Raw genomic sequence first — 16151 nt, forward strand, 5'->3', positions numbered from 1 at the left:
GCGTTTTTTAAGCATTTCTGCAGCGTTTTTGCTGCTGCAGAAAAGCTTAAAAAACACATTGTGGGCACACAGCCTAATATGGGTTTCTTAGGTTCTGCTGCCATCACACAGTAAAAATGCTTTTTTTTTTATAAAAAGACGTTATTTTCGTCGCCATATTCTGAGAGCTGTAACTTTTTTACTTTTTGGTGAACAGAGCTGTATGATGGCTTATTTTTTGTGGGACAATTTGCAGATTTTTTTCGTACCATTTTGGGGCACAGTCATTTTTGATCGTTGTTTATTCCAATTTTTCAGACACGGAATGAACAAAAACCAGCAATTCAGTTATTGTTTTTATTTTTTTGTGCCGTTCGCCATGCGGTAAAAGTGAGAAGACCGATTTGTCCGCCGGGTCAGTACAATTACAGCGATACCAGACTTATATATTTTATTTATGCCTTGCTATTTTTACAGACTAAAACAGTATTTTAAAAAAAAGAATTTGATTTTGCAACGTCACATTCTGAGAGCTGTAACTTTTTTATTTTTTGCCGAATGAGCCATATTATGGCTTGTTTTTTTGCGGGACGGTTTGTCATTTTTATTTATATAATTCTTTTTTACATAGGACTTTTTGATCGCTTTTTATTCACTTTTTCGTGAGTCAGTATGATGAAAAAGTGTCATTTTTGGCGTTTTTTTTATGGCATTCGCTAAAAGGACTAAATAACGTGACAGTTTTATAGAGCGGGTCGTTCTGGACGCGGCGATACCAATTATGTGTAAGTTTTTTCGTTTATTTTTGTTTTATCACAAACGCTGCGTTTTGAGCGGCGAAACGGATTTTAGTGATTTGTGTGCACTGAGTGTTTTTTTTTTTCTTTTTTACATATTTAACTTTATTTTTACTTTTTCACTAAGTCCCACTGTGGGACATGTGTAATTTTTACTTTGCTCACAGGTCTCATACTCTGAGGTACCTCTGCCTGTGAGAGCCAGCTTATTGCTCTCACAGGCCACCGTACCCTGGGATCATCACATGATCTCAGGGTACCATGGTAACCATCGGGATCCGCGATTCTCATCGCGTGGGTCTGATGGTTACTAAGGGGGTCGCAAGACCCCCTTATAACAACTTAAATACTGCTGTCATGATTGACAGCGGTACTCAAGGGGTTAATCGACCCCGATCGTCATTGTGACCGGCCGGGGCCAATACTGCAGGGTGTCAGCTGTCACAGGGGATAAAGTCCTCAGTGGACTAATAAATAAGTTTATAGGTCAGTGACTGCACTGCAGCCCTCGTCCAGAGCAGCGGACCCCATAGTATAACCTGTATCTACTATAAATGTATTTCATATCCCGTGGCTATTGCATAAAAGTGTGAGAAGAGAACATCCCTTTAAATACTTCATACACATGAAATACTATTCAGCTGTCAGCTACTACAAGAGACCACCAGAAACTTGCACAGCTGACCCTCCTTCTCCCATGAATAAGGCCTGAATGTCTATGGTGCACCATATTATTATATTAATAAATCATTTAGTTTTGCAGATGAAATAAATCTAGTAGCAGTCATTTCTGGTGTGCTTCTGTTACACTATGGTGCTCTCTTCTGTTCCTTTTCCTCCTAATTTCTACAAGTATCACATAATACCATGCTTTTATACTTACATGAGGTTTTTGTCTTGATTTTTGAAGCAAGATAAGTTTGCAGCTTTACAGCCTTCATAGACCCTTTGAGCTTCTCTCTCATCCGTTCCTTTACAGACTGTAAAATGGAAATGGAGGATCTGGAAGGAACATCCATTCTGGCGAAGTTGCATCTATTCTGCAGATAAAGAAAGATTTTTACCATGAGATCTCAGTCAGGTCACCCACTGAAAGAGCCTTTCACAGTGAAACAAAGATCAATCAGCTGCCAATTTCCATTCAGCCAATTCTAGGCTCTCTCCCTTCATTTCTCAGGGCAGTAAGGCCCCCTATAATGGGCAGAATGGATAACCACTATAAAGGTGTTGCTAGAGTATCCAGCACGTGTGTATAATACATGGCCACGCACGCATTTGAAAAGATACACAAGTAATTGTACAGCGGCCATGTGCAACTAAACCACAACAACTGTAAATTTTGGGGGGGGCAGGGGACACGTTTTCTTGGGGTGACAATGTTACAGCTATATAGCGACCTTGTCTGCAGCACAGTATAAATGAAATTGGGTCATATTGCAGGCCCAGGGGCACTGCGACAAGTGGCAAATATCCGCCCGGGACTGATTTTTTTATGACTTGCTTGTTGCGGTAACCCTGGAGTCACAATGTGACCCATGCACTTGTATTGTGCTGAGATGTAGCAGTGACACCTGACAATCTTTGGCCACGCGACCAGTGTTGTGGCCAAAATCACGGTATACCCACACAGCCTTAAAAGCAGGGCTGTGGAGAAGTCGGTGTCCATTTTGGTGGAGTCAGTATAAAATGGACCGACTCCTAAAATACATAATTGGTACAGTAGTACAATACAGGATGTGCTGTAAATGTTTTCATAAGAATTTGGGAAAGTTATGAAATGTCTCTTCTGTTCCTGATCTAAGGATCTCAGCTTTCAGTTGAGATGAATCTGTGCTGCACTTTATGTACATGCTCAGTAGTGAGGCCGGGCTGTGGAGTCACGGAGTCGGGAAATTTGAGGAGTTGGAGGTTTGGCTTACCGACTCCACAGCCCTGCTTAACCCCTTTACCCCCGAGGGTGGTTTGCACGTTAATGACCAGGCCAATTTTTACAATTCTGACCACTGTCACTCTATGAGGTAATTACTCTGGAACGCTTCAACGGATCCCGCTGATTCTGAGAATGTTTTTGTGACATATTGTACTTCATTATAGTGATAAAATTTCTTCGATATCACTTGCGCTTATTTGTGAAAAACAAAACGGAAGTTTGGTGAAAATTTTGCAATTTTCAAAATTTTAGTTTTTATGCCCTTAAATCAGAGAGATGTATTACACAAAATAGTTAATAAATAACATTTCCCACATGTTTACATCAGCACAATTTTGGAACCAAACTTTTTTTATTAGGGAGCTAAAAGGGTTAAAAGTTAATTAGCGATTTCTCATTTTTCCAACAAAATTTACAAAATCATTTTTTTTTTTTTAGGGACCACATCACATTTGAAGTGACTTTGAGGGGTCTATATGACAGAAAATATCCTAAAGTGACACCATTCTAAAAACTGCACCCCTCAAGGTGCTCAAAACCACATTCAAGAAGTTTATTAACCCTTCAGGTGCTTCACAGGAATTTTTGGAATGTGGAAGAAAAAAAAATGAACATTTAACTTTTTTCACAAAAATGTTACTTTAGACCCACATTTTTTATTTTTGCAAAGGTAACAGGAAAAAAATGGACAGCAAAATGTGTTGTGCAATTTCCCCTGAGCACGCCAATACCCCATATGTGGGAGAAAACCACTGTTTGGGCGCACGGCAGAGTTTGGAAGGGAAGGAGCGCCATTTGACTTTTTGTTTGTAAAATTTACTTGAATAATTAGCGGACGCCATGTTGCGTTTGGGGAGCCCCTGATGTGACTAAACAGTGGAAACCCCCCACAAGTGACACCATTTTGGAAACTAGACCCCTCAGGGAACTTATCTAGATGTGTGGTGAGCACCTTGAACCCCCAAGTGCTTTACAGAAGTTTACAACATGGAGCCGCGAAAATAAAAACAAACTTTCTCCACAAAAATTATGTTTTAGCCCCAAGTTTTTCAATTTTCACAAGGGTAAGAGGAGAAAATGGACCCCAAAAACTGTTGTGCAATTTCTCCTGAGTACGCCAATACCCCATATGTGGGGAAAATACAGTGTTTGGGCGCACGGCAGGGTTTAGAAGGGAACGAGCACGGTGTGACTTTTTGAACGCAATATTGGCTGGAATTGAGAGCCGACGCCATGTCACGTTTGGAGAGCCCCTGATTCGCCTAAATAGTGGAAACCCCCGACAAGTGACTCCATTTTGGAAACTACATCCCTCAAGAATTTTATCAAGGGGTTTAGTGAACATTTTGAACCCAGATGTACGACACAGAAATTGATAACATTAGGTCATCATATTGAATAAGTTGTCATTAGTCTGGAGCTCAAGAGCTCGCTACTTGTGTTTGCATCGGGTACTCAGGTATGCACCATGTATCACGGGTGCTCAAGTGACATGCTCGAGTCCCCGCCCCACATGTTTCACAGTTATTAGACACCCCAAAAAAAACATGCGGGGATCGCTCGTGCATGGCAGGCAATCCCCGTGAGGTTTTTTTTATCCGCAAAGCATATGGGGCAGAGACTCAAGCAACGGTGATACACGGTGCATACCCGAGCACCCGATGCAAGCTCAAGTAGTGAGCACTTGCACTTAACACTAGTCGCCATATCATCATTTTTTTTACTTTTGAAAAAATCCCAACCCCAACGTTTATTTTTTACACTGTTCCTCGTGTGGCATAAGTGATTAGACAACTTTATTCTTCGGGTCGGTGCGATTACAGCGATGCCAGATTCATATCGGGTTTTTATGATTGACATCTGTCACACACTAAAAGACGCATTTTTTTGCAAAGACTAGTTTTTGCAATCATTTTTCCATATTTTGGCCGACAGTCATGTGATGGCTTGTTTTTTGCGGGAAGAGTTGACATTTTTATTGGTGCCATTTTCAGGCACGTGACAGTTTTTTGATCGCTTTCTATTCCGAGTTTTGGGAGGCAAAATAAACAAAAAACAATTCAGGAATTGTTTTTTTGGTTTTATGCTGTTCTGTGTGTGGTGAAATTGATAAGGCAGCTTTATTCTTCGGGTCAGTATGTTTACAGCGGTACTACATTTCTATAGTTTTTTTATGTTTTGGCGCTTTTATACAATAAAAACTATTTTATAGAAAAAAGAATTGTTTTTGCATCGCTTTATTCTGAGAGTTATAACTTTTATTTTTCGGTTGATGGAGCTGTATGGCGGCTTGTTTTTTGCGGGACAAGATGACATTTTCAGCTGTACCATTTTCATTTACATTCTTTTTTTGATCGCATTTTATTCCATTTTTTGTTTGGCTGTGTGATGATAAAGCATCGTTTTTTTGCTTCATTTTTTTCTTTTTTTTTTTACAGTGTTCACTAAAGGGGTTAACTAGTGGGACAGTCTTACAGGTCAGGTCGTTCCGGACCCGGCGATACCAAATATGTGTACTTTTATTTTATTTTCATAATATTTATTGATGGGTAAATTATATTTTTATTTTTGGGGGATTATATTTTTTTTTAATTTTTTTTTTCACTTTGATTCTTTTTTTTTACTTTTACACTATGTCCCACTATGGGACTTTCAGATCGCCTGTATAGCACAGGAATGCAGAACCATCCCTGTGCTATACAGGCTGTCAGCGCTGCACACAGGGAGACATTACTTTGCACTGCGCATGACCAAAGTAACTTCCTGCCTCCTGGTGACCCGGATGTTGTCATGACGACAGATTTTTCTACAAACGAGAAAAATGGACAGATTATTCTCATCAGACTTTGGTCAAAGTGTAATCCATTTTTCTCATAAGTGGAGAGATTAAAAAAAAAAAAAAGTTTCTCCACCTTCTCCATTTTGTTAGTTGGTGAAAAGCGGACCGCTATGTCATCCGAGTGCGATCCAATGACGTGCATTGCTGATTTTGATCTGACTCTTGGATCGGGCATGTCTCCGAGATTTTCTGTGGACCTCTCGGTCTGAAAAATCACAGACATGCGAATTGCCCCATACACTACCACAAGAATGAATACTACCGTATCTGTGAAATACACGGAGAGCAGTCATACGTGAAAATCGGATGTCTTGTGTTCACACAAGTATATAAAAAAAATCGTTCAGTTTCACCCAGAAATGTGTTTTTTTGTCACTTGTCATCTGTGTGCAGTCCGTATATAATCTGTCAAGAAAAAGTAGGAAAAGTCATCTCGCCCTTGTAGAAGACTGAGGCATAGAACCAGGGGTGCGGCAGGATAATGAATCAAGGAGAAGGATGTTCCAGCTGCGGGTATCTTCATAAAAATTATAAACTTTATTAGGTCATATAAAATGGTGTATATTACACCTAGGAAGACGTGACACAAGCAAAGGCGTTTCAGACTACATGTCCTTAATCACTGCATTGTATATAATCTGTTACACACACACATATACATATATATATAATTGTCTTATCCCGTCTGTCTGTCTAGGAAATCCCGGGTCGCTGATTGGCCACGGCCAGACCAATCAGCGACGCGGTATTTCAGAAAAACATGGCGGCCATTAGCGGCTCATCTACGGCACGGAGGTCAGCGGCGATGCAGCCAGGAGATGCAGCCGGCTGCTCGCAGCATAAGTCCCCCGACCGCAGGCGCCGCTGACCTACAGTACAGACCAAAAGTTTGGACACACCTTCTCATTTAAAGAAATTTCTGTATTTTCATGACTTTGAAAATTGTACATTCACACTGAAGGCATCAAAACTATGAATTACGACATGTGGAAATATATACTTAACAAAAAAGTGTGAAACAACTGAATATTCTAGGTTCTTCAAAGTAGCCACCTTTTGCTTTGATGACTGCTTTGCACACTCTTGATGAGCTTCAAGAGGTAGTCACCGGAAATGGTCTTCCAACAATCTTGAAGGAGTTCCCAGAGATGCTTAGCACTTGTTGGCCCTTTTGCCTTCACTCTGCGATCCAGCTCACCCCAAACCATCTCGATTGGGTTCAGGTCTGGTGACTGTGGAGGCCAGGTCATCTGGCATAGCACCCCATCACTCTCCTTCTTGGTCAAGTAGCCCTTACACAGCCTGGAGGTGTGTTTGGGGTCATTGTCCTGTTGAAAAATAAATGATGGTCCAACTAAACGCAAACCGGATGGAATAGCATGCCGCTACAAGATGCTGTGGTAGCCATGCTGCTTCAATTTTGAATAAATCCCCAACAGTGTCACCAGCAAAGCACCCCCACACCATCACACCTCCTCCTCCATGCTTCACGGTGGGAACCAGGCATGTAGAGTCCATCCGTTCACCTTTTCTGCGTCGCACAAAGACACGGTGGTTGGAACCAAAGATCTCAAATTTGGACTCATCAGACCAAAGCACAGATTTCCATTGGTCTAATGTCCATTCCTTGTGTTCTTTAGCCCAAACAAGTCTCTTCTGCTTGTTGCCTGTCCTTAGCAGTGGTTTCCTAGCAGCTATTTTACCATGAAGGCCTGCTGCACAAAGTCTCCTCTTAACAGTTGTTGAAGAGATGTGTCTGCTGCTAGAACTTTGTGAGGCATTGACCTGGTCTCTAATCTGAGCTTCTGTTAACCTGCGATTTCTGAGGCTGGTGACTCGGATAAACTTATCCTCAGAAGCAGAGGTGACTCTTGGTCTTCCTTTCCTGGGGCGGTCCTCATATGAGCCACTTTCTTTGTAGCGCTTGATGGTTTTTGCAACTGCACTTGGGGACACTTTCAAACTTTGCCCAATTTTTCGCACTGACTGACCGTCATTTCTTAAAGTAATGACGGCCACTCGTTTTTCTTTACTTAGCTGCTTTTTTCTTGCCATAATACAAATTCTAACAGTCAATTCAGTAGGACTATCAGCTGTGTATCCACCTGACTTCTGCACAACACAATTGATGGTCCCAACCCCATTTATAAGGCAAGAAATCCCACTTATTAAACCTGAGAGGGCACACCTGTGAAGTGAAAACCATTTCCGGTGACTACCTCTTGAAGCTCATCAAGAGAATGCCAAGAGTGTGCAAAGCAGTCATCAAAGCAAAAGGTGGCTACTTTGAAGAACCTAGAATATAAGACATATTTTCAGTTGTTTCACACTTTTTTGTTAAGTATATAATTTCACATGCATTAATTCATAGTTTTGATGCCTTCAGTGAGAATGTACTATTTTCAAAGTCATGAAAATACAGAAAAATCTTTAAATGAGAAGGTGTGTCCAAACTTTTGGTCTGTACTGTACATGCGGCTATCGTCGGAAGATCAGCGGCTACGGCCGCTTATCTCCCGAGGACAAGTGTGACGCCCCTCCTCTCCCCCCGATCAGGACCCCGGCGTCATACTTACCCCTCCCCGTGCCTGCGCAGCAGCTCCTGTGTCTTCCGCTGATGCTCTGTGACGTCTCAGGTCAGAGGGCGCGGTGACGTCTTTACACCGGGCTCTCTCCTGAGCGGTCACAGAACACAGCGGGAAGATGTCGGCTACGCTGGAGTCCAGAGAAGCAGTGAGGGGAGTATTGGATTTTTTTTTTTTTTTTTTTGTATGCGACTTCCTGCATGGGGTATTATAAAGGGGGGATGTGACATCCTGCATTATAAAGGAGGGTCGGGAGACATATGCTAGAATACCCGATGCGTTAGAATCGGGCCACCAACTAAAATATTATATATATATATATATATATATATATATATATATATATTATACCGTATTTATTTATTTTTTTTACACACCCATAGACTTGAATAGGCGAATCATCAGATTCAAGGAAGAAACTAGAGCATGCAGCAAATTTTTTTCACACGCAAATTATGTCAGTGAAAAATAACTGCTCACCCGCACTTCCCCATTGAATAACATTAGTCTGAGCAGGGTCTGTTTTTCCACAGATCACTCTCAGACCAAAAATACAGTGGTAGGAACGAGCCGTTATCAGGCGGAGCATGGTGAACACGGCTAGAGTACTAGAGTAAGCTGTATGAAGCCGGAGTCACACAGCCGACACTTACATTCGGATTGCACTGGCTGTGATTCTTAGGAGAGCTGCAGACAATCTACACATCGCAGTGGGTACAAAGACTATGAATGTCAAATGTGTCAAACAGGTCTAAGACTTACGCTGGGTAAACAAAATCGTCCATATTTCATCCATGTAAAAAAAAAAAGACAATTTCTCTGGGTACTGTCATCTGTGTGCCATCCACATGCTGCTTTCCACATCCTCATGGTATCTGGATTATATATTAACAGTTTAATAAAGACCAAATCCAGCATGGTGGCTCAGTGGTTAGCATTGCAGCGCTGGGGTCCTGGGATCAAATCCCACCAATGACAATGTTCTCCCCGTGTTTGCGAGGGTTTCCTCCGGGTTCTTCTCGCACTCCAGAGACATACTGATAGGGAAATTATATTGTGAGCAACAAAAGGGACAGTGATGGCAATAAATCACTGTGGAATTAATGGCACTGTACGAGTAGAATAATAAAGCTTCCGGTGGTAATAATTATAATGTATCCATGAAAACCACATGACACATGATGTTGAGCAATGTGTTCGGGTTTTTGCTCAACCATTTATAATAGTCAGACCAAGAATCCGGATGTCGGTGTTGCTGCTGCCATATTTCATGTGCAGACCATGGGTCCATGTGTAGCCTCGCTCATGGGCACCACCCCACCGACCTGCACTGGCTGCCTGGCACAGACTGATTATATGCTCCTGTGATCGAGCCCTGACACCAGGGCCAGAGGCCGCACAAGTGTCAAATTTCACGCCGCTATTTTACCCGTCATTTGGTGGATTGAAATGAAAACTAGAAAAACGTTCAAATCATACGCAGGTAGCGAGCTGCACTGTATGGCGGCATCACACAGGAATCACAGGGTCTGGATTCCCGCATTATATGTAACGAGCGCCATTAGCAATCAATACCTGTAATGTCATACTACACCTCCGGCCACTCACCCACCCCCCGCGGACAGCCCCGCCAGGGGGCGACGGTTCCTCCCCCTACAGCCCCGCCAGAGGGCCACCCCCCCACACCTTCTACAGAGGGTAACGGCCACCCCCCCACACCTTCTACAGAGGGTAACGGCCACCCCCCCACACCTTCTACAGAGGGTAACGGCCACCCCCCCACACCTTCTACAGAGGGTAACGGCCACCCCCCCACACCTTCTACAGAGGGTAACGGCCACCCCCCCACACCTTCTACAGAGGGTAACGGCCACCCCCCCAACCACCTTCTACAGAGGGTAACGGCCACCCCCCACCACCTTCTACAGAGGGTAACGGCCACCACCTTCTACAGAGGGTAACGGCCACCCCCCACCACCTTCTACAGAGGGTAACGGCCAGCCCCCCACCACCTTCTACAGAGGGTAACGGCCAGCCCCCCACCACCTTCTACAGAGGGTAACGGCCAGCCCCCCACCACCTTCTACAGAGGGTAACGGCCAGCCCTCCACCACCTTCTACAGAGGGTAACGGCCAGCCCCCCACCACCTTCTACAGAGGGTAACGGCCAGCCCCCCACCACCTTCTACAGAGGGTAACGGCCAGCCCCCCACCACCTTCTACAGAGGGTAACGGCCAGCCCCCCACCACCTTCTACAGAGGGTAACGGCCAGCCCCCCACCACCTTCTACAGAGGGTAACGGCCACCCCCCCACCACCTTCTACAGAGGGTAACGGCCACCCCCCCACCACCTTCTACAGAGGGTAACGGCCACCCCCCCCCCTTCTACAGAGGGTAACGGCCACCCCCCACCTCTTCTACAGAGGGTAGCGGCCACCCCCCCCTTCTACAGAGGGTAACGGCCACCCCCCCCCCCTTCTACAGAGGGTAACGGCCACCCCCCCCTTCTACAGAGGGTAACGGCCACCCCCCACCTTCTACAGAGGGTAACGGCCACCCCCCCCCTTCTACAGAGGGTAACGGCCACCCCCCCCCCTTCTACAGAGGGTAACGGCCACCCCCCCCCTTCTACAGAGGGTAACGGCCACCCCCAACCTCCAGACGGTAACGGGCCCCGCGCACAGCCCCGGGAGACCACAGAGGGTAACGGCCCGATGGAGATGGGCTCCGCAGTACAGATGGCACCGGGGCTGTGTGCTAGGGAGGGGCTACAGCCGGGGCCTTCCATCCGTCCTCTGTACGGTGCAGGTGGAGGGGGGACCCGGTACTCAGGAGAAGCGGGGTGATGCCACCTACACCGGTAAGGACTAAAGCAATGGATGTAGGACCATGTAGCAGACATATACCGTCACGTCTAATACGCAGGCCGGGCCGTGTGCACGGTGCTCCGGGGCCGCAGGAGCTTCCACACACCGCGCTGCCGCTTACCTCTGTGTACAGTCACAGGAGCCGTTACTTCCACTCTACCAGAAAAAAATTCAAATTTCGGGCTCAATGAACGCGCATGCGCAGCAATAGCGCTTTGTAATCCGACCAATCCAAATGCAGAGTGGGCGTGGTTTCTCAAAAGTGCCAAGCATGCATTTCTCATTCGGCCATTTTTGTTTTGGGCACGGGTGCAGTGATGGATCAGACGATGAGACAGGAATTGTAAGGGGGTTGAGCACCTCCCTCTGTAATCAGTGAGTGCCGAAGTCAGGGCTGCGCAGAGCAATGATAGGAGGCTCTCCTCCCTCTGTGGTCAGTACTGTACAGAGCAATGATAGGAGGTTCTCCTCCCTCTGTGGTCAGTACTGTACAGAGCAATGATAGGAGGTTCTCCTCCCTCTGTAGTCAGTACTGTACAGAGCAATGATAGGAGTTTCTCCTCCCTCTGTAGTCAGTACTGTACAGAGCAATGATAGGAGTTTCTCCTCCCTCTGTAGTCAGTACTGTACAGAGCAATGATAGGAGGTTCTCCTCTCTCTGTATTCAGTACTGTACAGAGCAATGATAGGAGGTTCTCCTCCCTCTGTAGTCAGTACTGTACAGAGCAGTGATAGGAGGTTCTCCTCTCTCTGTAGTCAGTACTGTACAGAGCAGTGATAGGAGGTTCTCCTCTCTCTGTAGTCAGTACTGTACAGAGCAGTGATAGGAGGTTCTCCTCCCTCTGTAGTCAGTACTGTACAGAGCAGTGATAGGAGGTTCTCCTCCCTCTGTAGTCAGTACTGTACAGAGCAGTGATAGGAGGTTCTCCTCTCTCTGTAGTCAGTACTGTACAGAGCAGTGATAGGAGGTTCTCCTCCCTCTGTAGTCAGTACTGTACAGAGCAGTGATAGGAGGTTCTCCTCTCTCTGTAGTCAGTACTGTACAGAGCAGTGATAGGAGGTTCTCCTCCCTCTGTAGTCAGTACTGTACAGAGCAGTGATAGGAGGCTCTCCTCCCTCTGTAGTCAGTACTGTACAGAGCAGTGATAGGAGGTTCTCCTCTCTCTGTAGTCAGTACTGAACAGAGCAATGATAGGAGGTTCTCCTCTCTCTGTAGTCAGTACTGTACAGAGTAGTGATAGGAGGTTCTCCTCCCTCTGTAGTCAGTACTGTACAGAGTAGTGATAGGAGGTTCTCCTCCCTCTGTAGTCAGTACTGTACAGAGCAGTGATAGGAGGCTCTCCTCCCTCTGTAGTCAGTACTGTACAGAGCAGTGATAGGAGGTTCTCCTCTCTCTGTAGTCAGTACTGTACAGAGCAGTGATAGGAGGTTCTCCTCTCTCTGTAGTCAGTACTGTACAGAGCAGTGATAGGAGGCTCTCCTCCCTCTGTAGTCAGTACTGTACAGAGCAGTGATAGGAGGCTCTCCTCCCTCTGTAGTCAGTACTGTACAGAGCAGTGATAGGAGGTTCTCCTCCCTCTGTAGTCAGTACTGTACAGAGTAGTGATAGGAGGTTCTCCTCCCTCTGTAGTCAGTACTGTACAGAGCAGTGATAGGAGGCTCTCCTCCCTCTGTAGTCAGTACTGTACAGAGCAGTGATAGGAGGTTCTCCTCCCTCTGTAGTCAGTACTGTACAGAGCAGTGATAGGAGGTTCTCCTCCCTCTGTAGTCAGTACTGTACAGAGCAGTGATAGGAGGTTCTCCTCCCTCTGTGGTCAGTACTGTACAGAGCAGTGATAGGAGGTTCTCCTCCCTCTGTAGTCAGTACTGTACAGAGCAGTGATAGGAGGTTCTCCTCCCTCTGTAGTCAGTACTGTACAGAGCAGTGATAGGAGGTTCTCCTCCCTCTGTAGTCAGTACTGTACAGAGCAGTGATAGGAGGTTCTCCTCCCTCTGTAGTCAGTACTGTACACAGCAGTGATAGGAGGTTCTCCTCCCTCTGTAGTCAGTACTGTACAGAGCAGTGATAGGAGGTTCTCCTCCCTCTGTAGTCAGTACTGTACAGAGTAGTGATAGGAGGTTCTCCTCTCTCTGTAGTCAGTACTGTACAGAGCAATGATAGGAGGTTCTCCTCCCTCTGTAGTCAGTACTGTACAGAGCAGTGATAGGAGGTTCTCCTCTCTCTGTAGTCAGTACTGTACAGAGTAGTGATAGGAGGTTCTCCTCTCTCTGTGGTCAGTACTGTACAGAGCAGTGATAGGAGGTTCTCCTCCCTCTGTATTCAGTACTGCACAGAGCAGTGATAGGAGGTTCTCCTCTCTCTGTGGTCAGTACTGAACAGAGCAGTGATAGGAGGTTCTCCTCTCTCTGTGGTCAGTACTGAAGAGAGCAATGATAGGAGGTTCTCCTCCCTCTGTATTCAGTACTGCACAGAGCAGTGATAGGAGGCTTTCCTCCCTCTGTAGTCAGTACTGTACAGAACAGTGATAAGAGGTTCTCCTCCCTCTGTAGTCAGTACTGTACAGAGCAGTGATAGGAGGTTCTCCTCCCTCTGTAGTCAGTACTGTACAGAGCAATGATAGGAGGTTCTCCTCTCTCTGTGGTCAGTACTGAACATAGCAATGATAGGAGGTTCTCCTCCCTCTGTATTCAGTACTGCACAGAGCAGTGATAGGAGGCTCTCCTCCCTCTGTAGTCAGTACTGTACAGAGCAGTGATAGGAGGTTCTCCTCTCTCTGTGGTCAGTACTGTACAGAGCAGTGATAGGAGGTTCTCCTCTCTCTGTGGTCAGTACTGTACAGAGCAGTGATAGGAGGTTCTCCTCTCTCTGTGGTCAGTACTGTACAGAGCAGTGATAGGAGGTTCTCCTCTCTCTGTAGTCAGTACTGTACAAAGCAGTGATAGGAGGGTCTCCTCTCTCTGTAGTCAGTACTGTACAGAGCAGTGATAGGAGGTTCTCCTCTCTCTGTGGTCAGTATTGTACAGAGCAGTGATAGGAGGTTCTCCTCTCTCTGTAGTCAGTACTGTACAGAGCAGTGATAGGAGGTTCTCCTCTCTCTGTGGTCAGTACTGTACAGAGCAGTGATAGGAGGTTCTCCCTCTGTAGTCAGTACTGTACAGAGCAGTGATAGGAGGTTCTCCTCCCTCTGTAGTCAGTACTGTACAGAGCAGTGATAGGAGGTTCTCCTCCCTCTGTAGTCAGTACTGTACAGAGTAGTGATAGGAGGTTCTCCTCTCTCTGTAGTCAGTACTGTACAGAGCAGTGATAGGAGGTTCTCCTCTCTCTCTGTAGTCAGTACTGCACAGAGCAGTGATAGGAGGTTCTCCTCTCTCTCTGTAGTCAGTACTGTACAGAGTAGTGATAGGAGGTTCTCCTCCCTCTGTAGTCAGTACTGTACAGAGCAATGATAGGAGGTTCTCCTCCCTCTGTGGTCAGTACTGTACAGAGTAGTGATAGGAGGTTCTCCTCCCTCTGTGGTCAGTACTGAACAGAGCAATGATAGGAGGTTCTCCTCCTTCTGTAGTCAGTACTGTACAGAGCAGTGATAGGAGGTTCTCCTCTCTCTGTAGTCAGTACTGTACAGAGCAGTGATAGGAGGTTCTCCTCTCTCTGTGGTCAGTACTGAACAGAGCAGTGATAGGAGGTTCTCCTCTCTCTGTAGTCAGTACTGTACAGAGCAATGATAGGAGGTTCTCCTCTCTCTGTGGTCAGTACTGAACAGAGCAGTGATAGGAGGTTCTCCTCTCTCTGTAGTCAGTACTGCACAGAGCAGTGATAGGAGGTTCTCCTCTCTCTCTGTAGTCAGTACTGCACAGAGCAGTGATAGGAGGTTCTCCTCCCTCTGTGGTCAGTACTGTACAGAGTAGTGATAGGAGGTTCTCCTCCCTCTGTGGTCAGTACTGTACAGAGCAATGATAGGAGGTTCTCCTCCCTCTGTGGTCAGTACTGTACAGAGTAGTGATAGGAGGTTCTCCTCCCTCTGTGGTCAGTACTGTACAGAGCAGTGATAGGAGGTTCTCCTCCCTCTGTAGTCAGTACTGTACAGAGCAGTGATAGGAGGTTCTCCTCCCTCTGTGGTCAGTACTGTACAGAGTAGTGATAGGAGGTTCTCCTCCCTCTGTAGTCAGTACTGTACAGAGCAGTGATAGGAGGTTCTCCTCTCTCTGTAGTCGGTACTGTACGGAGCAGTGATAGGAGGTTCTCCTCTCTCTCTGTAGTCAGTACTGTACAGAGCAGTGATAGGAGGTTCTCCTCCCTCTGTAGTCAGTACTGTACAGAGTAGTGATAGGAGGTTCTCCTCTCTCTGTAGTCAGTACTGTACAGAGCAGTGATAGGAGGTTCTCCTCTCTCTCTGTAGTCAGTACTGCACAGAGCAGTGATAGGAGGTTCTCCTCTCTCTCTGTAGTCAGTACTGTACAGAGTAGTGATAGGAGGTTCTCCTCCCTCTGTAGTCAGTACTGTACAGAGCAATGATAGGAGGTTCTCCTCCCTCTGTGGTCAGTACTGTACAGAGTAGTGATAGGAGGTTCTCCTCTCTCTCTGTAGTCAGTACTGTACAGAGCAGTGATAGGAGGTTCTCCTCCCTCTGTAGTCAGTACTGTACAGAGCAGTGATAGGAGGTTCTCCTCCCTCTGTAGTCAGTACTGTACAGAGCAGTGATAGGAGGTTCTCCTCCCTCTGTAGTCAGTACTGTACAGAGCAGTGATAGGAGGTTCTCCTTTCTCTCTGTAGTCAGTACTGTACAGAGCAATGATAGGAGGTTCTCCTCTCTCTGTAGTCAGTACTGTACAGAGTAGTGATAGGAGGTTCTCCTCCCTCTGTAGTCAGTACTGTACAGAACAGTGATAGGAGGTTCTCCTCTCTCTGTAGTCAGTACTGCACAGAGCAGTGATAGGAGGTTCTCCTCCCTCTGTAGTCAGTACTGTACAGAGCAGTGATTGGAGGTTCTCCTCTCTCTGTAGTCAGTACTGTACAGAGCAATGATAGGAGGTTCTCCTCTCTCTGTAGTCAGTACTGTACAGAGTAGTGATAGGAGGTTCTTCTCCCTCTGTACTCAGTACTGTACAGAGCAGTGATAGGAGGTTCTCCTCTCTCTCTGTAGTCAGTACTGTAC

At 46.1% G+C, this 16151-nt stretch overlaps 1 protein-coding gene across 2 annotated transcripts in view; it reads right to left on the reverse strand.

Annotated features, from left to right (window-relative positions):
• The window catches only part of SGO2 (shugoshin 2), a 60088-nt gene extending 48881 nt beyond the window's left edge, over nucleotides 1-11207 (reverse strand). Inside the window, exons 1-2 of one of the 2 annotated variants that reach the window (XM_073646330.1) lie at nucleotides 11120-11207; nucleotides 1660-1811 (exon numbers count right to left, since the gene is read on the reverse strand). In XM_073646330.1, coding sequence (XP_073502431.1) covers nucleotides 1660-1795 — 136 coding nt within the window. In that variant the 5' untranslated portion in view covers nucleotides 1796-1811; nucleotides 11120-11207. Of the gene's footprint in view, nucleotides 1-1659; nucleotides 1817-11119 lie in introns of both variants that reach the window. The other variant, XM_073646329.1, reaches the window with a different exon arrangement.
• Between the last annotated feature and the right edge of the window lie 4944 nt (nucleotides 11208-16151).

The sequence above is a fragment of the Phyllobates terribilis genome, unplaced genomic scaffold (assembly GCF_046119375.1).
Source record: "Phyllobates terribilis strain yellow unplaced genomic scaffold, ASM4611937v1 Scaffold_9__5_contigs__length_417890890, whole genome shotgun sequence".
NCBI lineage: Eukaryota > Metazoa > Chordata > Amphibia > Anura > Dendrobatidae > Phyllobates > Phyllobates terribilis.